Raw genomic sequence first — 26,681 nt, 5'->3', positions numbered from 1 at the left:
AAACTATATGATTTTATTATAATTTCACACTGCTACATATTTCCCTAAAACATAAATGTTATGAAATCAAACAATGAACATTATACTAAAGTTTTGAGAACTAGTGTACAAAATCACTGAATATTATTTCCACCTAAAAATGATTTATGTCCTCTTCTGTGTCATGTATTTATTTAACACATTCCCCTTCTTCTGACTTGTTCATTATTTATTTATACATTTTTTCATTTGTTGTAATGTGAATTTCTTTATGCACATTCATCTCTGCCTTCCTTCCCCTCATTAAGTGCCTAATGAAATAAAAGTGATCAGTAAAATATTTAATTAAATTGAATTTGATGAACATATAACAGTAATGTCACATTATTATTTGGCTATGATCTCTGATAAAGAAAAGAAGGTGTGGAAATATTAATTTTTCATTATATGTGCCTTTGCTAACTCTTGAATAGGTATGTATGGTTACTTCATGGGATCGCTCAAGAGAATAACCAAATTATTTCAGGTTCTCCAACTTCCTATAAAAGAATCTTATAATTTTAATTTCCAGTAGATTTTCACTAAATATATTTTAATAAACTTCTTTGAAAATCCCTTTTATGCATCTAATTCAGTGGGATAGTTGCACAAAAATCATTTTCTCACAGTTTAGTCTGCATAGATTTATAAATATTTTACATATATTATTTTCAGTGATTTAAATAGATAGTTTTTTGTCTGCATTCTGACCACCTATTACTATCAGGGAAGACTGTTTTGTAAGTAAAGCAAATTACCAGTATTTTAAGATTATATTAGGTAAAGTTCAACAAAGACATAAAAAGGAAAAAATAAATGTTAACTTTTTCATATCAAATACTTAAAATGACCAAAATAAATACAGACAAACATTATCATTCAGTTACTTGAAAATATGCAAATTAGAATCAGATACTTTAAGAAATAGTGTAATTATTGTGGTTATATTTAATTATGTATTTTAAGGTTGGTCTAGTATTTGCAAAATCACCAATTAGTGCAATCAGTAGATGAATTTTAAATCTGTATTTATAGTTTAGTTGTAGAAAAGTTATATTGAGTCTTAGGTTATTATATCTGTTCCCAAAATAGCAGTTTTTAAAAGCTCATTTTGCTACTGTAAGCCTCAGTTTCATCTTTAGGATAAAGAGCTAAAAATATTTTGTGTTTTTTGAGGAGTCAGATAAAACAGCATGTGCAAAAGTTCTTGAAAATGAAAAGCATTTATAAGTTCATGGCATAAACTTAACTTTCCAAAATAGTAGTTGTAATATTTGTAAATTTTACTAACACAAAAATCCGAGTTCTGTGATGTAATTATCCTGGACATACCATAAACCAAAGTGAGTTTAAGGTCCAGCTCAAATACATGTTATGGAAATTTAAGAACCAAATCATCATAGCCTTAAAGGTTGATATTATATATTTTAGAAACTTTAAGGATTATAGGAAATTTTTAAGGAAAAAATGTGTAAAAATGGGGAAATCATTTTATTTACATGTCACCTGGAAACAACTAATACCCATTGTGGTGTGGTAAGTAATTTGGTCTTTTCTAATGGAAAACAAGTTTTGTTCTTATACATATATCAGCACAGTATATCTTTAACACTAGATGATGGACACTTTTGACAATTCGTGATTTCATTCATGTATCTGATTTGTAAAACAGACAAAGAAGAGAGAAAAGATAAAACTCTAAGTAGAAAATATAATTTTATAACTACATCTTACAGAATATTCCAAGAGATATCATTGGTTATTTTATTTTGAAAATATTACTTATTAAAACAACTAAAAAACGTTAAAGTCTGATATAATTTCAACATTGGAAAGTTAAATTACTGAAAAATATGTAGAACAAAAAAGTCATCTCAATGCCATTGGTACCACTATACTGTTGAACAATTATTATATGAGGTATTAACATTGCACATAATTATACACTTGGGATTTGATATTGTAGCTAAACCAGTTGTTCAAGGCCACTAAAATACTGAAAGAGGATTATGATTATTAACAGTGGGGAGGAAAAAGAACTATAAAAGCCCTTCTAACTCAAATTTGAAGATGGTGATTTCACACACACACGTACACACAAATGCCACAGCTACTAGGAATTTGAATCAGTGATTCATGACACAAAACAAGAATATCCATCTCTAATTTTTATCATCTCTTTTACATGAATTCAGAGGTGATATTGTGAATATCTGGGACCTACACAGCAAGTGATAATATCATCATGTTTTAGAACATGCCCCTTAAGGACTTTGTAAATTTTACACATAGTAATTGGATTTCATTGCTTCTGGATAGGTGGTATAAGTTTTAGATTTTATATGAAGCATCATCATGTTTTATTAAGACTACACATGATATTTAAAATTCATGTATTTCAATTGAATGAAGTGCTGAAAAATTTAGGTATGAGTAATAAGTAGTACCTGCTTAAATGATAAAATTCAATTTTAGGTGGTACTTATTCTATGGATTATGAAATTGCTCCTCTTTTCTATAAACTTAAAATAATTCTATGGCTCCAGTCTCATAAAATGTCTAATGTTTTTTCAGTATTCAGTGACTTAATTTTAGAATACACGTTTCAGTGATTTGCAAATTTCAAGGAATGGAACACCTTGGGAAAATAGGAAGTAGTCTGCAAAAATGTGGCTTAAGTATAGTAGTTGTATTGGTATTTAATAATGGTAAACTTTTCTGAAGCATCTAAGAAATGTTTGAAGAGCTGGCCTACTGGGTAAGAATATCATTTAAAAATACTTGTGTTACATAACACAAAGCCAATGGTTATTCAAAATTCCCATGTAGAGTTGTCAATACTAAAGGAAAGACTTTATACATTAACACATGAAAAGAAACTTCCTATCTCAAGGGATGGCACAAGTGGCATAAAAGGTCATTAAATGCTAATAGACCTATTGAGGTATGGTTGCTTAATGGAGGATTGGAGCAACACAGACACAAAGACCAACACACAGGGAGGAGTTTTAACTCTCCAACGCGAGATGGACAAACAAGATGGAAAATAAACACTTTCTCAGTATTGGCAATACTAAGTTTACACAATTATTATACTCAATAGAACGTCCGACCCAATGATGACACATCTATATGCACGGTTGCCACTGACTTAGGAGAGTCAGAAGAAGGTGTTACACAATAAATTTTGTTGGAATTCATCTTCATATAGTAGAGTAAGCCATACTTCAGAAAGTAAATGAAAAATAAGTTAATAAATTTAGTTAGGAAATAGGAAGGATAATGTTGAGATAAATTCCTTTAACCTTTTTCCAAACATCCATACATTTATAAAAAGAGATAAATTTTCTTTGATCTAAGAGATTCTTTGCACGTGTGCAGTGTACAACATACTATATACATATGGGGCTTCCCTATATAATATAAATATGTATACACTATCTATACCTTTTTAAATGTATACAGAGCTTGAACTCAAAGAAAATGAGTTAGCAACACAGTAATCATTGCCAGACAATCCAAGTGTGAAATAAATGACACTGTTCACTTAAAGGGCTATTTTAACTCTCCCATTGTCTAACACTGAGAATATAACTACCCTTTTTAGTTTTTCTTTCAGGAGCAACACTGATTGTCATAGATAATCTTTGTGCTTTTGCATAATGCCCATCCTGGATGGAACATATACTCACATACAACATTGGACATTTTAAATAAGCATGCTGGAACACAGGCAGGACCACACATCCATGCACAGAATATTCTGAATATTTTTTTTTTTCCAAACTGCAACATCAACATGCACCACTATCATATTTGGTCCTGTAACAGCAAGGAATGTACAGCTGAAGCAACCATGGCAAGTTTCACTTGCAAGAATTTCTTTAGAGAAGAATACCCAATAAAGAAACAGAAGTGAATGAGTGAAACAAAAATTACTCCCCCAAACCAAAGAGTTAAAAAAAAAAATCCTCCCACATGTTAACACTGAAAATCTGGCCATTTTCTACACAGCGTGTTTTCCTCATTCCACATAAAACAGGTCCTCTCCCAAAAATCTGAGTCGATTGAGTCAAATTGTTTATAAGAGACACATATTAGTGCCTCAGAGCTTTCCCCAGCCATTGGAAGAGCTCATCTTGATAAAGCATTTTCCAGCGCACATTGGCTTCAACAGTTTCCACAGCACGTGAGAAAGAAGCAGTAGCTACCCCATCATAGCTCTTCATGAAATTCTTCAGCTGGAAACAGAAATTTAAAATGATAAGGCTGCATGTCTTTAAATTAACTCATGAACAGCATATTTGAACAAGAATCCTTTTGAAACAAAAGTGTCACAATTGAAACCAAGGGTAAACTGATAAGCCCCCTAACTTTAATTGCCTCTAGTTACTGGTTTTTAGTTAACTTGAAAATCCCTCACTTTGGAGGTCATGCAGTTCAGCCACATATTATTAGTCTCCCTCCAACTCTGCTGTAGCTAACACTGTGGGCCATGATGACAACAGTAGCCTAGGTTACTTTGCAGGGACTTGAAGGCTACTTTTGTTGAAACCACCACCTCTTCACTTGGGACTGAGCAAGTGTCCAATGGGTGACCTTCTGATGTCAGAGGACCAAAAACTCCATTCTAAGATCATGCTGACACCATCATTTTCTTCATGCATGAAGAAAATGATGAAGAGCTGAAGAGCTCTGGAGTGACTATTTGTAGACAGATCACTGTTCCCCACACTTTACATCGAGGTGTTTCTTCATCCCATAAATACCCCTCTAAGGGAAAGCATAATTGAGAGCTGGTCTCTCTCACCTCTTTGCCCTTGGCTGCCTCTTGAATAAAATCTCATTTACAAAACTCATTTCAAACATTGGTGTTTATTTTAATACAGTGGAGTAAGTTTAGTAATGAAAAATATAATGTGTTGTATCAAATAGGTATGATATGATTATTAAATGAAAAAGAAAAAAAAGGAAAAGTGGATAGTATAAATGACTCCAAATTCAACTTCTCATCATCAATAAATATTAAAACTGAAATACTTAATTTTTTTTTCAAAATAGGTTGATGAAATTGTGACAAAGACTAGTTCTAATTGTAGGATTATTCAATGTATAAAAGAGCCTTATGAACTGAACATAGGATTAAAGTTCACTCTTTGTGTGTAGAAATAAAATTATTCTTCATCTTCTACAAATAAGCAGTATAGGGCTTGACACTATCTTCAATGTCAAGGGATTACCAAAGTTATTGGGTGGTGGAAAAAAGTAATGGTGCTATGCAAACTGGATGATAAATGACATTCCAATCAGCCGAGTAACTAGATTTAGAAAGAATGAAGGAGAAATATGGTCTCATTCAGCTAGAGACTTTAAGCATTTAAGTTAGAATTTTAAAGTGCTTTTTCTATAATTTTTATTGATATGAGAATTTATTTCAAGAGTCTACATATTCTGGAAAAACTCAGAGACTGTTCTTCAAGATTAAATAGTAGAGGTTTTCCTTCTGCTAGTATGTCTTTAGAAACTGTCAACCAACCAACCAACAATTGCAATGTTCACAGACAAATGTGAAAAATCAACCTGCAACACAGAGATGTTACATGCTAGAATTAGTGTGGGGTGTGATTCATCAGATGGTGACCCATGGGGAGTAAGTAGCCAAAAGGAGATATGGTGCATCACGACAGGCTCAGGGACAGGGAAGATGGGGTGGGGGTGTATAATATTCAGCTAATTATACCTTTCTAAAATAATTTGGAATTTAATCCATGTAGAGCTTAGTCTAAGATGGTGTTTCTTTGATTACATGATACTGCTGGGTTCTTTCGAAGTCTATCATCTGTTTTTCCACAAAACTCTTGTGTCTGGCAATATCAACAACAAATAATCATATCTCAGCTATAGCCTTGAGGAGACTTCAAAATCATTGTGCTTTTATAACAAGCATGTAAAATATCAATGCTTAACTAATAATTACTGGTGCTGTCCTAAAAACAGATATGATATTTGACCACATTTATATATATATTAAAGTAAAAAAGAAAGAAGGAGGGGATTGGAATTTACTAAGTATGTCTAATATTCCAGGCACTGCCACACACACACACACACACACACACACACACACACACACACACAGAAAGAGAAGTCTAATGGAAATCTTGAATCATAATTTGAATCTTTAGCTAATTAAAATAATGATACATTTGTATTTACATACTTATGGTTTATATTCATCAGATCTCTTTCCATAAAGCAGCAAATAAGACATTTTGGTTTTAGATTTTGCGTTTTAATTTATTAGAAAAACATGACATTATAGTGTCACTATTCACATATTATTTGTCAATCAAAAGTATATAATTTTAAAATATGTTTTCCATGGTGATTTTTTTTCCTGGGTGTGGAATATGCCAGATGGTGATCAACCTCTTTTGCAACCTTAACTTTTTGGCATGTGCTCTTGGACTCTTCATGAAGCCAGCCTGAACATATGAAGAAAAATTCTTAAGTTGTCCTCAAAGGCAAATTATGGATTTCAATATGAACACATTATTGACACAAGATGGTAGGTTAAATTATCTTACATGAGAACTCTCAATAGACAATGTAACTGGTGGGTCTCTAGAGGTTCATTTCTTAAATCACTAGTTAAGTGTACCAAATACTTCCCTTGTGAGCACCTGAGGTGATTCATACAACATCTTGAGTAGCTTATTCATCAGAACACATCTGGTTCACTTTCCATGGTTGCCACAAATTGACCTCAGGGCCATATTACTCCATAGTTCTTGTGACAAACTGATCAGAACAGACATCTAACAGGTACTAGAGTGAGACTGCAGTACCTTACAGACCCTGCCTCACTTCTCAATTTACAGAGCTTGGGGAAGATGAGTAAGTCATTTGTTACTCCAGTTTGCTTGTCTGTCCAGTTCTCTGGGAGGTTTTGTTGTTGTTTTGCTGCTATTATTTTTTATCATGTTTTCTAGATATTTATGCTTTGTTATGCTTTATTTTATATGCTACAGGTTTAGACACTTCTATTAAATAACATTTAGTAAAATGTCAGTGGTGTTTGTGCTCACTGATTTTCCTAGCATAAAATTTCTAGGCACATGTATTTATACATTAAAATATTAAAATATTTTAAAATATTAAAATGCATTAAAATATCTGTCAGGATACTATAGACCCCAACATTATAAAGTAAATTATCTGTAGAGTGAATTATATAATATGCTGTTAGTAACTATATAAATAAATAGAATTAGCCATTGTCCTAGTATGAGACATATGTCTTCAACATTACATGGGTAAATGAGATATCTGGGATACAAAAGATCTGTATTCCTCTCAAACAGTATTGTTTATCAACAGGTACATGAAAGTGTTGATTATTGAACATCAGTGTGGAAAAGTGACAGGAGCCTCTAAGGTTCCAAGAGGCTATATCTCCATTAACTTAAAGTTAAGGAATGATGGATACCTCAAGAAGAAATATAGTTCAAACTACTAGATCCATGTAATTAAAGGGACCCTTCAGTTTCAGGTACTAGAGTGCAGTTTAGGGGAAGGACCACAGAATAATAGAAATTTCCTATGAAATGCCCCTAAAGCTGATGAGGATCATTAAAATATCAAAAGAGTTTTCAGAATTCATAAATGTGATTCCCTTTTGATCTATGAATCCTTGAAAATGCTATACCCCAAGGGAGCACATTGGGTTTTCTGTTTATGAGGCTCAAACGGAATCATTTGAGTGGATTTTACTTAGCCCTTTCTAATTTAAGAAAGGGGGATTGTCTCAATACAAATTGAATCCCCCACCCTACCTGAAAAATATGAGCCTCATTCCTACAGACAACAGTAAAGAGTTTGAAAGTATGTAAAAGACTTTGGAAGAAATGGTTAAACTAAAAAGTCAGAGCAAGTAAGTCAGCAGTGAAGGGATTCATCCCTCATTCCACTGTGAGTCTGCATTGTGAAATTAGCTCCTTTGTAGATAATGGAATAAAAGTCACAATTTAATTTTGGTTTTGAACTTCTCATGATAGGGGCACCTTGGAACATCTGAAGTGGCAATTTGCAACAGGGTAAAAATTAAAATGTATAACATGTAAAACAAAATGGTCAATATGTGATAAAATAATTAAATAGCCATTTAAAAGATATTCTTTTTCATGGCCTGAGAATTAGCAAGTTAAGAAAAATATGAAAGAGACAGAATAAGAGAAAAGGGAGAAGAAGGAAAATGGAAGGAGAGAAAGGAGATAGGTGGGATAAAAGGGGATGGAAGAGAGGAGAGGACAGAGAAGAGGAGAGGGAAAGAAGCAAGATGGGGTGAAGAGGGGAGGAGGAAGAAGAGAGAGATTTCCCTCCTGTGTTCACTGGAATGGCCACACAGATTATGACTAAATATGTCTTTTATTCCCAGACTATTGACTGTAAAATCATAATACTTAAAGTATTTCATTTAAATATAGAGAAAACTGGAAGCCATCATTAATTTAATTGTTCTTTCTATTTCCTATGGATTTGAAAAAGGCCTTTCCATTTAAGTTCTTTTATTTAAAAAAAATAGTGGAAAAATGTTCTGGGATTTCAAAGTTAAATCCTTCAGGGTTGGGAACACACATAGCAGGGATAAAGGCAGAATTTCAAATCATTACAATCCAAGCCTTAGCTTAGCTTAGTTCAAGGTGCAACAGAATCCAAGTTAGTGCATGGGGGTGATCTCAGGAAATTGGGCAATATAGAAGATATTAAGGATGGTGCCAGGATTGATGCCCTAGGAGAATGCTGCTTGATGGAATTAACTCTGGGTCATAGCTTTAGGCAGTCTGTCAGCGGAAACTGAGGAAACCATGAGCCTCAATGACAATTTTCAGCTGTATTTTATAATACAGAACAGCGGAGGAAAAGGCAGTAGGTGTTTGAAGCTCATTTCATTATAATTAATCAAAAGAATCTATATTTTGTCCCTTTTTCCTACCTGCTTAATTCTCTCCATTTCACATCTCTCTCTGTTAGTATGTGAGTTAAGAGGGCAGGAGGCTACCCAGCTAGTTCATATTTTCAGAGAAAGAAACCAGAGGAAAAAGGAAATGCTAGATACTCCTAACATGAACCCTAGTTCATAAAATGTTAAGCTTATTTTTATTAATAAAATTCATCTGTGATTATACCAAGCAAACATTGAAACTATTAATTTTAATACGTATTGCCAGATACAAGACTTTCCACACCTATGACTTCATTCCATATGACAGTCTGGACAGCACAAAACATTACTATCACTTCTATTATCTGTTGTCTTCATAGGACTGACCACAAAGCTGTGAAACTCATGTTCTATACCTTAACACCAACCTTTTTCCCAATACAAATACTGAGTCATTGACATGATGGTTTTGTAGGTTACTGAGTCCTAAACGTGGGTTCATAGAATCTTCTGACCAGTGACTGACTGGATCAAAGCCTTCTGGAGTAGATTTGGGGACCCCCAACTTTGGAAATCATTACATTCAAAAACTTTTTGCAGGCATTCAATGCTTAATATATTAGAAACACCTTTGCAAATAGAAAACACTTTTTTTTTTTTCAGTGCTAGGGATTGAACCCAGGGCCTCATGCTTGCAAGGCAAGCACTCTACAACTGAGCTATAGCCCCATAAAGAAGTCTTTAACAAGGATGTGTGCATGTAAAAGGAAAGGGTGTGCATCTAACAAAAGTTAATGTGCAATTTTATGTGTATAAAACAAAAAATTAGAACTCATTTTAAAATATTTACCTCTTTGAGTTCACCTTCAGTATTAAGGAATTCTGTAACTCCACTGATAAGTTTGGAATTCATAAATAATGCTTCTCCATACCTCAAAAGATAAAAGAAAAAAAAGTCTTAATGTCAATATAGGTAGAATTTAATAATACTACTATAAATATCTTTAGGTTCCTTCTAGAGGGTTCCAGTCTGTTCCACTCGGGTTGTCAGAGATTGCCAGATTTTTGAGCATTCAAGATCATTTCTTTTGGGGACAAGAGACATGCAAAGAGCTATGGCTATGGGAACTATCAGATCCCACCTTATTTGGCTCACAGTGTTTTGGAGAAGTCTAAGGTGGAGCAAATTTTTAAAAATGTGGGTCCTCTAAAATTGGATTTAGGAATTACTGTTATATTTCCAAGCCAAGGATTGAGAAAGAGAAATTTTAGAACTTTCAACTCTAAAGCAACTTAGCTCACTGTAAGAGAAAAGAATCCCAACAAAGGAAAGAAGACTACAGGACCAGCTTGGCATAATCAATATGTCACATAGATATTTGGATTTAATTAATCATAAAAGAAATTGGTATTATCCTACCTAATTCTTACAATCAAATTTCTCAGAAATGTTCCCAAAATATTAGCATTATTTTCATAAGACTATTAAAATAAAATATCTAGTTGTTTATTTGGATTGCATATTCTTGCATCACAAACACAATTATTTAACTTATGGCCAGTTCGTACTAGTGAATGGGGTTCTAATTTTACTGATTTGTATTTACTATGCTAAGGATTCCTATCACAGGGAATTATGTTCTTAGAAACAAGATAAGAACACTGAAAACAAAACTCTGGGTTTTTGGAAGCACATGTATACACATCATCACATGAGGTTTTCTAATGTTGCTCTAACTTATGGGACCTTAAGTAATTTAGCTTCTGGGGAATTTAAGTTTTCTCATATACAAAATGAGGGGCTGAATTGAATGAAACCACAACTTATTATAATTCTAAAATTGAATTACTCTTTGGAAAAAAGTTAGCTAAGCAAAAGCAAACAAACAAGCATTCAATAATAATATGAGTGACCACTAGTAATCAGTATGTGGTTAAAGAAGTAGAGTACCCTGAATGAATGTAATTCTTTTTCTAAGGGAATGTTAATTATACCTTCACATGAAGAGGAATAAGGCATGACTGTAATACCTTGAAGGTATTAAGCCATCTGGTTGAAGAGTTAGAAATGTAAACAGATAATTTCCACTTAATGTAACTAACTGTGGCATTGATAATATTATACACAGTGTTTAGAGAAGATCTCTTGTGCTGTGGGATCTGTGGGATCTGTGGGCTTCTGGCAGATGATGCATCTAGACTGAGTATGGTGCAGTTTTGAGAAAGTAATTTTAGAGGACCGACATAAACAAAAGCAAGGAGATGTGAAATAACATGGTGTGTACAGACAATAAGCAATTTGGTATTAAGAGGGCATAAACTGTGAGGCTGGGAACAGAAGACCAAGGGACTAGGAGGTATGCAGAAGACATATCAATGAGCTTAGATTGTAAGTCTGGCACAGAACCATGGAAAGTTTTAAATTAGGGAAATATCATGCTTGCTTTTCAGAATTCTTGTGACAAAGGGAAGAGGCGTGTGTGTGTGTGTGTGTGTGTGTGTGTGTGTGTGTGTGTGGTGTGTGTGTGTGTGCGTGTGTGTGTGTGTGTGTGTGTTGGTGAGTATAATTAGAGAGGCAGAAAGACAGAGGCTATTTTAACAGTGCTGTAGGAAAGTAGAACCTGCATTAGGGTAGTGGTAGCAGGAAAGCAGAGGAAGAATTAAAAAAAACTCAGAAATTCTTAAATTGACAAGACCTAAAGCCTAACTGATAAATATGGCTAGGAAAAGAGGGAGGCCTATGTAGACTTCCAGGTATGTGGCTTCAGCAATTGCTGATTGACTACAGGGTCTATTGAAAAGGAAGACCAGGGGAAAATGATGACTTTAGTTTTGCAGTCACACCCCAATAGGGACCTCGAGGAGAGATTGCCTATCATATGGGAATATCTAGGTTAAATGTGAGATGAAGATTTGGGAGTGACTGTAAGAATAGATAACAACTTAAATCAGGAAGAATCTGCAGAAGGTGAAGAAAAGAATATATTGGGCAGGACCCCACAAACTCCAACATTCAAGGACTGACAGAGGAGTTGAAGATAAAGACAAGAAAAGCACTACTGTATTTATAGACACTGAAGCCTCAACCACTTTATCTTTTGGATAGAAATCATGGACAGGGAGGAGTAAGAAAGGAGGGAAAATAAGCTACTACTAATATTTCTGAGAAAGTAATAAACTATCTGTGCCCACAGATACATTCTACTGAGCTCTCAACTATAAAATCAGAGATACTCTGTATTGTGGACATTGTGGGATAGGAGCTGTTGTGTGTATATTAATTTCACTTTGGCTGGATGAGTATACACACTATTATATGCATGACAGCAAAACATGCTTTAATATTCTAATCATTCCAAGTTCTAAACTGAGAGTATAGAAAAAGTCAATGTGCCTTATAGGAATATCAGTGCTCTCTCTCAGTGAAATATCTGTAGATAGAAATGTGCTTTAATATGCCATACCCATTCCAGTTGAACTCATTATACCAGGACAACTAATAAAGGTGTGCTTAAATAGTTTTTATATCAGTTTTTGACAGAACAGTAAGTCTGCTTACTACCTGGGAAGAGTTATGTTTTAGAAGAACATGCAGCATTTATATGCTCCATAATAAATTTAATTTTAAGATACCATAGAGATTATCAGAGTAATAAATTAGCATAGATTATAATAGATTTAAATACATAATGAAAATTTTTCTAATATTGAAGATGAAAAACTCTTGCTGTGAAACAAGATATCCTGAGAATGAATTCTACTGCAAGAGGGACCACACAATGATTGATATGATTAATCGTTCTTCTCTACATCATGGTTTTATTTAGATGCTTGATAATATTTTTATTTAAAAGAAATTTAAAACAATTCTACCAAAACAGAGTTTCTTGTTATAATACCACTTATATCTGATTTATAAATCATTTTCCTATAACACATTCTGGATATAGGAGTTTTATAATCTCTTCAATTTTGAACAGTGATAAATATTCTAAAAAACAGCTCTGCTAAACATTTTACACTATCTGTGTGTACACATATTATTAATCAAGGCTACTAACCTTTAACAAATTAATAATGTTAGAGAATCATTTAAACAGAAGGAGTTGCATAGAAGTGGCAACACCCATCTTGGTTGACTATGTTGTAATGTAATCCTATTATTTGAATCTAAACTCTATCACAAAACTTGGACCTATTATTTCTCGTATGTCAGCTTTAATTTACTCTTTCAGGTATGAATGATCAAATTCTTCTTTCTACCTGGTATTTAATATCTTCCATTTATCTCTAAAAAACTTCCAGGCAAGGTCTCGACCATGGGGATTCCGAGCTACATGAATTATGACATCAATTGCATCTTGATCCAGTACCACCTCAGAATTCAGAGACAGATTTAGAAGCCTATAAGGAAAGAATTGTAGAGAAATTTTTAGTCCAATGATTTAAACATCTTTATAATTGTACAAAAATTACATGATCTAGTTTGTCATATTCTTCAAAAGAATAGTCCAGTGTAACTTCCTTAATATGAATTTAACAATGGAACTAATTTTGGTTTATATAAGGGGGAAGGTCAAATTAATAGTGCTTTATCATATTAATTAAACTCTAAAAATATACATTGGAATGGGAAATCAAAATTCTGATTTTATACACAGAATACCCTTTTAAAATTCTTTTAGTAATATTTCCTTTTATAATAAGATATTTTCTTACAGACATTTTTAAATTACATAATATCATTAATCATTAAGCAAGTGATTTCTCAAGCCAAGTTACTTCAATAAGGTTAACATGATATATATATATTTTTTATCTTTAGGAAGATAAAGTTTAGAGTAACATCTATTCAAGGACATAAAAGTAACTTCAGGGAAGTTTGATTAACAGAGAATGATCTCATTATATAAAGTTAGAAAATCGATTGACCCACCTATTCAATAAATTCCTGTCATCACTACAAGTTAAGGCCTCCAACAATATCTTCTTTTCAGAAACTGCTGTGGTGGAGTGGAATTTCATCCATATGAATTCCCAAACATCTTCATCCAGTAGTGACACTCCTGTACAGTAGACGATGTCTCTAACATTTAGTGGTATTCTAAAGAAGCAACCCATGGTGGTTTTCTGTTAATTAAAAGCTTCATAGCATTGAAATAAAGACAGGTAATGCTTTGCCATAGTTTTTTTAAAAAGATGATTTTGTTAATTAGATTTTACCTTGAAGAGAATAGTATTATAGTAATAATATTAAAAAATATTAGTGACATAAATAAAATAATGGCCTGTATCAAAGGATTCTTAGAATACAATTTTTGTTTCTACTCTTAAAATTATATATTTAAGCAAAAATAGTAACAAAGTCTTCAAAAAAGAATAAAAACAAGTTGCATTATGTTTTCAATAACATTAATAGACTTTTTGCTCTCATAATTGATAAACCCAAGAAGACAAAATAGCTCTCATTGAAGACTAATTAATTTGAACAAACAAAACTACTTCCCTTTAAATTCTTAGATAGCTTTCTTTAAAAGTAATTTTCTCAAGCAGCTCTCCATGTTTTATAACCTAGAAGACTAAATATAGATGATAAACATAATAAAACAAAAGTTCTTTTTCTCCATGTTTAGAAAAATGACTATTAAAAATATATTACATCATGACCTAAATTCAAAATGAAATATTCGAGTGTGAAATAGTGGATGTAATTGGGCTTGGCTCTTTGTAAATCTTAAATTTTCATGTCAATTTTGCCAGTGTGATTCTTTTTATTAATTATTATTCCTGTGTCAGTAACATACCCCACAATTACTGACTTTCAAAAATATTTCTCTGAAGGAATACTCTGATGCTTAAAAATGTAATTCTGCTTTTTTCAATATTCATTAATTCATTATTAATGTTTCTCATTTGTAATTTAAATATGGCCAATAATTATAGACTATCTCCTCTGGATAACAGAAAGAGACACTGACTTTTAAAGACTTAGAACCTTAATAGTTCAAACACTGTTATGGTTATACGAGTACTTAGACAATAGGAGGAAGCCTGAATGGCCACTAGTGAGATGATCACATCTCATTGTTAGCAGTCAAGGAGGGCTGCAATCAGGATATCCTGGAGACCTGCAGAGTTGTAAGAAGTATACAAATTTCGTGCTTCCCAGAAAAATCTATACCTATACTACTCTCTCTTTCCTCATGAGTAATTAAAGTATATGGAGAAAAGTTAAGTTTGCTAACTGAAACCCTTTTTTGTGGTATTAGAAGGCAAGCCTTTTGTTGATTCATTTAACCATCAAAGAACTTCTCTTATCTTCCATCTCTGCTTGGAACTCCTGTAGAAAGTTACCAGCAAAAGACTTTCCAATGGTTGATAATTTCTTCCCTCTGTTTATGAACAGGTTGCCACAGAGCATGTCTGAATTCACTAAGGAAAGCTTGTCACAAAATTATGAAGAAAGTACTCATTCCTAGTAAATGCATCTTAAGATCACAGAGATGCATTTGTCTTTAGTAACTTCAATAAGGAAGTTAAGAGATCCAATCTTTTTTTTTTTAAATCCATGATCATCCTCCAAATATTACAGGGCACAGAACCCAAACCTGTATTACTGTATGACATTGGCCAAGATATTCATATAGACACTTGTATGAAAAACAACAAAATATATACTGAAATCACTAAGTCATCAACCAATGAATATTTTCTTAGTACTGGGAATGCCAGTAATAGTTTACCTTTGAAGATAACTTTATTAAGCTATCCGTGTGCCAGAGAGAATAGGGATTGAACTCTGAGTTAGGTTTGTGCTCACCTATAGAACCAATCTCCCTACAGGAAGGAGAAGGAGGAGGGAGAAGAAGAGGAGGGAGAAGAGGAGGAGGAGGGAGGGGATGAGGGAGAGTGGAGAGGGGAACCAGGGAGGAGGAAGAGCAGGAGAAGAAGAGAAAGAGGAAGAGGGGGAAGAGGAAGAGAAGGAGGAAGAGGGGGAGGAGGAAGAGAAGGAGGAAGAGGAGGAAGAAGAGGAGAGGGAGGAGGAGGAGGAGGAGGAGAAGGAGGAGGAGGAGGAAGAAGAAGAAGAAGAAGAAGAAGAAGAAGAAGAAGAAGAAACAACAACAACAAAAAATGAAACCACATTCCCTAGAAAGATCTTGAGTGCTACACACATACTATAGTCAGTAGTAAAGGTCCAAACATTCATTATCCAGTATCCGCTACTGGTGGATGCTGAGCTGTATAAGACACATATACAAACAAGTAAGTGGTTCAGTCTGCCCAAAGTCCTGAAAACGGGCTAAAGCAGCATTAGAAGTAAAAAATAACATTTTGGGTGCAATACTGTGTTCTAGTTACATGTCTTATTTTATTCTATATCTGAATTATTAGTTATTATTATTATTATATCTATATCTTTATAACATGTTATCAACTTCTCTGCAATAGAAGGGGCTGTTTTGTGAGAGAATATTTTATATATAAAAAGAATATAGCAAGTCAGAATGTTCAGTACATAAAAGTCTTTCCTATTATTTCCAGCATAGAGATGACTAATGGCAATAATTATAATGTATCTTGGTATACATTTCTTTGGAATTAACTTATTCAGTGTCCTTGGTTGTCTTAGATCTGGATGTCCATTTCCTTCCATAGATCTACAAAGTTTTCATTTGTTCTGTCTTGAACTTTCTAGTTCTTTCTATCTTCTGCTTCTAAGACCTTCATAATGTATATATTTGGTCTGCTTGATGGTGTATACTATATATTTCTTAAGTTTCTTTCACTTCTTTTCATTTTTTAAGATTTTTTTTCTCCTTTGATGGAATTCCAATTAATTATCTCTGAGTTTGATGATCCTTCTGCATGATCTGTTCTGTTGTTGAATGCTGCTGGTGAATGTTTTTGTTTCATTATTGTGTTTTGCAGTTCTATGATCTGTTTGGTACTTTTAAAATGCACTTTATCTTTTTGTTGTATTTCTTGCATTTTTCTCTTAACTTCAGTGAGTTTCTTTGTGAGTTATTTTGAATTCTCTGTCAGGTAAATCATGTAACTCTGTTTCATTAGATTCAATTTCTGAAGACTGACCTTATTCCTGTTTTGGGACTATCTTGGCCTGATTCTTCATTTTTCCTTTACTTTGTGTTAGCATCTGCACATCAGGCCCTTCCAGTTTAAAGGATAGCCTCATTCAGGAGAAGACCCCCACCTATCAGCCTGGCCAGAGATTCTGGGGACCTTTACTAGTCCTTTCTGTTCTCGTAGAGAAGCAGGAAGCTGTGGTTTTTGACTGCTTATTCTGGCTGAGCTAGAGGTGGATCTGAGGCACCTAAGAGTCCAACCCATTTGTAATCCCCTGGGTGCATCAGATCTGTCAGAACTCCGGCACTGGTAAATAGGATGTTCGTTCATTGAACAGCCTCAGAGAAATGGGAGAACAATATACAGGTCAACTCTTTCACTCCCCAGGAAGAAACCAGGAGATGGAATCCCCCTCACCTCATACCCCTCCACCCACATTTGCTCTGTGCTGAGCAACAGGAAATATTTATGGCATTTTCTAATCCAAACTGCTGTCTGTCCTTCCTCAGGTGGCTTGACAGTGTCAGAGCTGTTAGAGCTCCAAAACTGGTAAAGCAGATGCTAGTTCTCTGGGAAGTCTTGAAGAAGTTAGGGTATTAGATGCACAAATGGAATCTTTACCTTCCTAGGAGGTAACTGAGAATTGGGATTTTCTTTGCATCTGCTCGCTCTGCTGAGCAAGTGGAGAATCTATGGTGTCAAGAGTTTAAGCTACCATCTTCATTCTCCCTCAGGTGGGTAGACTTGTGCCAGACCCTTTAGAGCTCCATGACAGGCAAGATAGAAACCAGTCCTCTGGGGAGCCCCCTGGGAAAAGTTGGGGTACAAGAGACATGAATCATGAACTAGCCCTTCTTCTTCCCCAGGAGAAGTTAGGACCTAGCGAGTCTCTTCCTGATCATATGATGCTATTCCCAGGATAGAGATTCTGATGAATTATATCCTGAATCACCCATCTGATTTTGATCATTCTGGCTTTATAGTTATCAACAGTTATGGAGTCTTTCAATTAGTTTCTAAATGGCTTCCAAAGTGAATTGTTGAGGAATTGGTATGTTTGCCAGGCGAGAGAGGATGAAGAGCTCCCTATTTCAACATCCTCTGACTTAAACCCAAAATTACTATATTCTTTAAGAGAGTACAACTGCCAAGCCCCATGGCTAACCAGAGTAATACCAATGCATTCAACATATAATCCTTTGAAAATTAAGCAGGCCACAGATGTCACCTCTAACCCATTTTTAACTACTTTAAGGACACACACACACAAAGATTAATCAGTCATCTTCGAGAAATATTTGATGCTGGTAAGACTGGATTTCCAACAACAGTATTCATTATGTTCACAGTAATTAGCAAGGTGATACTAAAACACCACCTCTGGGTGACAGGCAAGAACACGGGTTAGTAACACACCAAAGTAGCTACTATGTGGCAAGCTGGACAGGGCATTGAGAACAAATTTTGAAAGACATTCAGCAGTACTGTAGTTGTTAAAATGACCAAGAATCTAAAGAAAACTAACACAATTTTTGTGGGCAGGGCTTTAAAGGCAAAGCTGCCTTGAATAGGGGAAGATTCTACATCTGTATCTGCCTCTTCAAACTAAGAGGATTACTGCAAAAATCTCCATGTGTTTTGCAAGAAACATCAGGTCATGTTTCAGTCTTGTCAGCAGTGATCTCCACACATAGTGGATGTATCAGATTAGATTATTATGGAAATGAAATACACAGATGTTTCCATAAATGGTGTGAAGTATTTTGATGGTACAGTGAAAATAATCCTCAGTCTCAGGTACAAATCCACCAAATCTCAGGAAAGAAATGGCTCTATTAGCCGATGCTAGGAAGAACAATTGCATGAGTTCTATATGGCTCCTTGGAGAGCAAAGACAGAGCTGATTAGTCCAAGAATATTGCCATGATTTTCTAGCATCTCTTCCCACTCCATCAATTCCTCATCTTCCATACCCATCCACTAGATAAAGAATCAATGCACAGTTCACGAGATCATTTTTACTCATCACTGAAAATAAAACAAGATTGGTAAGCACTGAATATGTCAAGGGCCCTCAATTCCCAATGACTTCCATTGTTAATGAAACTCCCTTTTGTTGCTAAATTTGTAAAGATGTTCTAATAACATTTTAGCAAAATGATTGCTCTGGGGACAGTTTAAGATCTCTTTGTATAAACCAAAGTCATTAGGAACAAATGAAAAAGCTCATTTGTTTGTAAAGCATGAGCTAAGAAACCCACAGAACCCATAGTTATGAACGGTACAAATGAGTCCTGTGAGACACTTGATATCAGAATTACAGGGAGAGAGGGCCCCTCCTAGTGAACATGAAAATTGTTTACGAAGATGTGAATATCCCCACGGTCATTTCTTTTTAACTGCTGCCTCAGAAGTAAATCTTGTAATGGAATTTTATCATCTGGCAAGGAAATCTGCTTGATTTTCTCCAGGTAAGGTACACATACATGAACTGTGAACTGGTCTCTCCTAACTACCTTCATATAAGATGAATGGGGTAATGCCTAGCCAAAATGAAATACTTTAAAATTTCTTATGGTAGCAACACTGTAAAAATTATTACCTAATTAGTGTAACTTGTACTATGGTTTTTATTTCATTCTCATTTTAAATAGGATTATGACAGAGTTCATTTGTATGATAAAAGTTTTGAAAGTATAGTAGTTTAATATATTATTTTGAAATCATTTTATTTTCATGTTTCAGTGGTATGTTTAACTTCTTAAAAATTCTTGCCAAAAGCAAATACCTGAAAACTAAACGCTTTGGAGGTAGCGGCTAAAAATATTAAGTAGGTAGAAAAAATAAAGACATGGAAAATTTTTCTCTAAGGAAAATTTTTTTTCTTACAGTGTTAAAAAAAATGAAGGTTGTCTTTGTTAGTTAGTTACTGCTATAATAAATGCCACAGACTCGGTGGTTTATGAACAACAGAAATTAATTTCTCACAGTTGTGAAAGTTGAAAATCTGAAACCAGGGTACCAGTGAGGTCAGATTTTGGTGAGGGTTCTCTTCATGAATAGAGAACACTGACTTCTCATTACATCCTTACATGGCAGAAAGAGGGCTGAGGGCTCTCTGAGGTCATTTTTTAAAAGAAGGGTATTAATCCCACTTGTGAGGGCTCCACCCTCATGACCTAACCAGTTCCCAAAGACTACACCTTCTAATATATCACCTTGGCAATTAGGATGTCAACGTATGAATCTCGGGCAAACACAAACATACAATCCATGATAATGGGGGAACAAGACTAAATTATAGTACACTGGTACTTCAGTTGATGAATGAAAATAATGAAATTAACTGATTAAATTAAGACAAATATAATAGAATTTCCACAGATTTTCCTGTGAGAGTTTTCATTGCTATATTACTTTTTAATTAAAAAAAACCTGGATTTATCCAAGATATCAACAATAAGGGACCGACTAAAGTTATGATGCAAAAAGCAACTGAGACTAATATCATAGATTAATATCTAATAATACATTAAAATACATTATTATAGGTAGACTACAATAAATATGTAAATTTGTAAAATGTATACATTGTGTTAAGTTTAAAAACTAACAAGTCTACCTAACATGCACAGGAGAAAAACACTGAAAGGACAAACAAGAGAACATTAATAACATTTTCCTCAAGGTCTGGGCATTATAGGCAACTAGTCTTTTTATTAATTCGTATATTTCAAATTTAATAATTGAACACTTTTACTAATACTTTGGAAATAAACAAATCTATAATTATATTTGTAAAGATAAATTTCTGCTACTATTAGAATAAAATATATCCAATACAAATGTGATTGAATAAAATATAAAAATGATTCTGATAAATTGAAAACATCTTTCAGAGAAAAATTATACTTGGGAAAAAACATTAAAATTAAATCTTGATACCTAATCAAAATATGAGTCTATTTTTAAGCAGGTTCTCAGCAGAACTAATTTGGCCAGTACCCGCCTCTAGGTTCAGGCAAGTCAAGGTCACTACGCTGGGCTGTATTTTTCATCCTAATTGGACAGGGCTGAAGTACATGAGTTCTAAAGTCCCTTCCTGCTCTGTCAGTACAAGATTCTTTTCATTAGTGATTGTATTAACATTGAAATGTGGATTTAATTATTTTCAAAGACAATGAAAAATACTGCTGAAACCACGAGCTGCTTCTGCTTTAAGAGTACCTCTTTCTTTCAGTGGCACTACACATGCCAATGATGTAGAGTGGGGCCTAACATTTAATTAATTTTAACTAATTTACAATTCATTCATTCATTTGAAAGATCATTTGGGTACTCTAATTGAAAATTAAAAGCTTTGGTTGAGGCTTCATTGCCAATACCCCTAAACTTGTTCTTCCTTAAAAGTACTTGTATTCTTCTCTCTCCCAGGGCAGACTCTGTGACTTTAAAGTAGCAAACTGAAAAATAACCTGAATTTACAAAGGTTGACCTTGTTCATAAGTGTCTCCTATCCCCATCCCTCTCTATTTCCATTCTTCAGCCCAGATCTGCTGCTCAGTAAGCAATCTTGAATAAAACAAAGGCTGTTTAGAAGGAATGTGTGACTCTGCACCAAAGTGTCAATTTATTCATCTGGAAAATGGAGATAATCATTCCTTATAAGGTTGTTACAATGATTAAATGGGATGATCTTTGTCCGATGCTTGGCACAATGTCTGGTGCATATTAATGGCTCAAAGTGGACTTTATTAACATGGTGTGCACATTCAAGTGCTGGAGACATAAAAAATTGTTTCAGTATGTAGTAACAACCCTCCACCTCCTCATTACTTTTATTATTATTATTATTATTATTATTATTATTATTATTAGGATGGAATACCAACTAACATTCACATCTTTTCAAAATGAAATATTTTAAAATGCAGCAATAAAATTTTTAGACTATCTCACCAAAAGTGAATGAGCAATTATTCTTAAATGTTACAGACAATGCATCTCAAGTTTAAGGCATTAAAATAAAATACATATTGTAATCCCATCCACCTTTCCTCGTGTACTTGTCGATCAAATATGATGCTATGGAATACAATAGCTTTGGCAGTCACAAGAAATATTGTTTCTAGGTTCTTCTACCATGCCCCCAGCAAAAAGGGAACATAATCCCATCTGAAATGTTCAGTCAGGGATTGGTGGTAAGGTCACTAGTCCTCAATGTGTTTGAGGCACTTTTTATGCCACAGCTAGGACAGCTCTGTTGCTAGAGAATTCCCTCACTTGCACCCAGTCTTTGCTCATTTCCAGTGAACCTTCAGTACGTATAATAAAAAGGACTAGTAAAACATCAGAAGAAAGGCCATTGCAAAAACACTCTGGATGACCCTTTGCACCTCAAAGAACTGTGCTGGAGAAATCTTATGGTGAATGGAACAAATACATTTAAAAGTATCTGAATATGTTCTGAAAAATGTCCAATCCTTGAAATTGTAATTTTGCATCTTTCAAAGTGGCCCAGGCTCCTCTTTCTCTATGAAAAGAAAAAGAATTGCTGCTGGTGGTGTGGTTTTAGCTCTTAACATCCTGAATATATCAAAAGATGGTAACTGCACTCCTTTTATGTGGCTTTTAAAATTAAAGTGAATTTACTTTGAAAGGGACGTTTGTGTTAAATTGAAATAATACATATGGAATTATTTTTGAAATGTTCAAGTCTAGTATTCTAGTAGCCATACGACTACGTGGTCAGGGAGAGGGACAATGTGGGTTAAGTATCTGGGCTATCAGACCACTTTATAAAATATAATTGCTAAAGCACACAAATATAAGAAATGGACTAACTCAGACAACATTATAAAGAAGAGGGCAAAAAAAGGAGACACAAAGAAAAAGGTAGAAAGGCAGAAAGAACACAAGCAAGAAGTGTACAGGGGCGAAAGCACACTGAGTGAGTGACAAGGACAAGAATGATAAAGACCTACAAAAATGTAAAGGGAGAAAAAGTAAATAATTGGAGGAGAATGTATGACTGTCTAACATTTTTCTTTAGTCTGGATTTTAAACTTATCCTACCAAAAAGCCTAGAACAATGATGTTTAACACTTCACAACTTAGAGCCCTTTCGACTTTATTGCAATATGTCTAAAATCCATTTTACCCATAAGAGCTCAAAAATGCTTTTTAAAAAAATCAGAAAAATTAGGATATACATGATGACTCACTCTTAACAGTGAGCAGCAGGCTGCTAATATAAATAGCTGTAAGAGCACACCATAATTTCAAACTTAAGAGGTACACAGTTGTAGAAGTTGTGAAATGGCTGATAAATTACCTTATTTATAGATGCCTGTGTTAAAAATTAGATGAACTGTTTCCTGATAATCACCTGCCTGTCATCCATGGCTCTTGAAGTCCATCCTGACAGAGTATGTAAGGTGCTTCTTCTTTCAGCTCTGGTCAGGGCACTGTAAATCTAAATAGCTGCTATAATATGAAGTCTACATATATCACAAAAAGTAATGATGTTGTCTGGATCACAATAATTAGGAATCGGTACTTTTGCTTAACTGCTAAGATGAAAAATAAATGATGGAAATGACACATCAGTTGTAATTCCATAATAGATACATAAGCACTGTTATTTGCATCGTGACACAGTCCTGAGTGTCTATGAAAATTCCACTGGATTATATGGGGCTCCAAGTCAACAAATAACATTTGTCACCTAGGAATAATTTATAGCAATAGTCATCATCTTTTGTATTCCTCATACAAAGGTTGAAAAATTACACAGATTTATTGTCTCCATGAAAGTACCACTTCCATAAATGTGAAGGATGGGTGCAAATACAGCTTACCTTCATGACTAATGCATTGTCAAGGTCATTTAGGTTAACCAGGCTGATTCTTCAGCCTACAAAGAATTGACTATCACAATTTTTTTTTTTTTTTTTTTTTTGGTATAACCACTAAACTGTCATGAGAAGGGTATGAGTCATGTATTGTTCTTCCTTGAAAGGTCCCTAGCCAAAAAGCGATTTTAGTTTGGCCAAAGAAAATTTTATTATTTGTGTGTGTATGTATGTGCATTTCCCAAAATATAATTCTTAGTTTTTCATAGCTTTAATTGATATAGATTCAGTACACAAAAGAATGTTGTATTTTTTTAAAAATAGAGAAATATCCTTATGCATATCCAATCTGAGATGTTCTATGGCCTCACTGAAATATACTTTGACCTTCCTGTTATCTTTTCATATGAAAAAGCAGTAAAATGCATGATAAATCTCATATACCTGCCTTTGAGGAATAAGGATTGATATGATTAAATTTGATAAATAGCTGGGAAAATCTGGTTCCTTTATGTGAAGTGATACAAAATTACTGAAAGCAAAATAACCTGCACTCTGGAGAAAAGGAGAATGGTGGGAGTAGGTGAAAAAAAAATACATATTAGGCAAAAGGACACATTTTGAATTAGGAGATGACTGAACTGTGGAAAGTACACTAGTTCATTATTTTATGAAATAATTGCAGTGTGTGAAATGTATATCTGAATATATACATGCAACTGGCAGGTACTGGTTATTGCTTCACCCATCTCAGAAACAATGAGAAACAGTAAATGACCACTCTGCATATTTCAGGATAAAATAAGCAAGATTTATTTATATATGAAAATTAAATATACATCATTTCCACATTTTTCTTGGGAATTTTTTTTTTTTTTTGGCGGTGCTGGGGATTGAACCCAGGGTCTTGTGCTTGTGAGGCAGGCACTCTACCAACTGAGCTATCTCCCCAGCCCCATTTCCACATTTTTCTATTTGATTTTTTTTAATCATAAAAGAGTCTCCAATGATTAGAAGAATAGAAAAGTGGGGGGAATGGAGGAAACTTAATTCTTAAAAGATGAGTAAGGGTTCCTTATTGTCAACTTTAGGGAAATATTTATACTTATTCCATCTTCATACCATGGACCACTCCTGTGTGTGTGTGTGTACATGTGCGTGTGTGTGTGTGTGTGTTTCCTACATAATTAAAAAGATGATGAGATTATAGTTGATGATTATGTATCTGCATTTTATGAGCAACAAGAAAGAACTGACTTCTTTTAATATTTTTTAGTCCTCTTTCTGTTATAAAAATCTTAAGGTGTAAGAGTAGGATGAAGTTTAAGATAAAAATTTAATTTGACATATCTCCTTGAGATTCCACCCCCCAAAATATCTACAACATACTGAATATAAGCCAAGTTTTGAATATAAGACAGCAGCTGAGGTGTGTTGTTAAAGTTTCCTGGGGTTGCCACCATAATTTACCATAAGTTTGGTAGCTTAAAATAGAAACTTATTCTCTCAAAGTCTTGATGGCAGAAGTCTGAAATAAAGCTGGTTTGTTCCATCTGGGAACTTTGAGGGAGAATCAAAACATGTCTCCTAGTCTGGCAGTTCCAGCAATCTGAAGTTCCTTGATTGCAGAGGTATCACTACGACCTCTACCTCCCTCTTCACACCACTTACCTCCTGATCACCCTGTGCCTTCCTTTCTATCTCTTCTAAAGATACTGATGGTTGGATTAAGGACTTTCTCTGATGATTCAGTCTGAGATTTTCAACTAATATTTGCAAAGACCTTATTCCTAATAAGGCCCCATTCACAAGTAATGCTTAGAATCTGGAGGTATCTGTCAGAGATCTGTATTCAACTCATGACAATACAGGCATATGTTTTTAATTTTTCTCCTATTTCCAGGAAACTACAAGCCATCAAAGTGCTCAGTTTCTGTTTTAGTCAGTTTTTGTGTCACTGTGACCAAAATACCTGACAAGTACAATTTAGAGGAGGAAAAAAATTATTTTGACTCTCTGTTTCAGATTTTTTCAGTCCCTAGACATCTGACTTCATTGCTCTGGGCCCAAGGTTAGGCAGCACAGCACGGGGGAAGGACCCAGTGCAGGAAAACTGAACAGCTCCTGGAAGCTCAGGAAGCAGAGGCAAGGAGGTGGGAGGGACCATAGGGAAGATGTGCCCTTCCAGGGGACGTCCCCATTGACTCACCTACTCCAGCCACCTGCCTACAGTCACCACCTAGTTACTTCATTCAAACTGGGAAGAACTGATCAGGTTACATCTCTCATAATTTAATTATTTCACCTCTGAATATTCCTGCATTAACACAAATTTAATTGGAGGGGAATACCTTATATCCAAACCATAACACTATCCTTTCAGATATTTAAAGATATATGTAAAACAACATTTGATACTTACAGATCATTTGTCATAATCATCATGATGCTAAATAAATGTTGACATGTTATCATTAGAAATAAGACTGACATGAATTATTTTCATTTGGTTTGAGATAGCCTGAATAATAAGTATAGACTCAGTTCTAGGCCTTGATCACAAGGGAAAAAACTAAACAAAAAGGAAATTCTGTATTGGTGAAGGGCTCTTCTTAGTGATAATAGCAATGTTTACATTACTTTGGGAAAATGTGGAGGAAAACAATCTTTTTTTTTTATAAGGGTTGATAATCATTGTAATGAACCTTATACTCAATATATCTGGGTCTGTCAGTATAATCTGCTCACTGTAAGAATGTTTTGAAAGTTACAGATATTTT

General features: G+C 34.2%; 1 protein-coding gene across 1 annotated transcript in view; it reads right to left on the bottom strand.

Annotated features, from left to right (window-relative positions):
• Positions 1-1,503: 1,503 nt before the first annotated feature.
• Positions 1,504-26,681, bottom strand: part of Trhde (thyrotropin releasing hormone degrading enzyme) — a 367,467-nt gene continuing 342,289 nt past the window's right edge. The window contains exons 16-19 of the mRNA XM_047548697.1: positions 13,899-14,066; positions 13,226-13,366; positions 9,813-9,894; positions 1,504-4,259 (exon numbers count right to left, since the gene is read on the bottom strand). Coding sequence (XP_047404653.1) covers positions 4,116-4,259; positions 9,813-9,894; positions 13,226-13,366; positions 13,899-14,066 — 535 coding nt within the window. The 3' untranslated portion in view covers positions 1,504-4,115. The remainder of the gene's footprint in view (positions 4,260-9,812; positions 9,895-13,225; positions 13,367-13,898; positions 14,067-26,681) is intronic.

Source organism: Sciurus carolinensis, chromosome 4 (genome assembly GCF_902686445.1).
Source record: "Sciurus carolinensis chromosome 4, mSciCar1.2, whole genome shotgun sequence".
Classification (NCBI taxonomy): domain Eukaryota; kingdom Metazoa; phylum Chordata; class Mammalia; order Rodentia; family Sciuridae; genus Sciurus; species Sciurus carolinensis.
The sequence above is the reverse complement of the archived record's forward strand: the minus strand, read 5'-3'. Positions and strand labels throughout refer to the sequence as shown.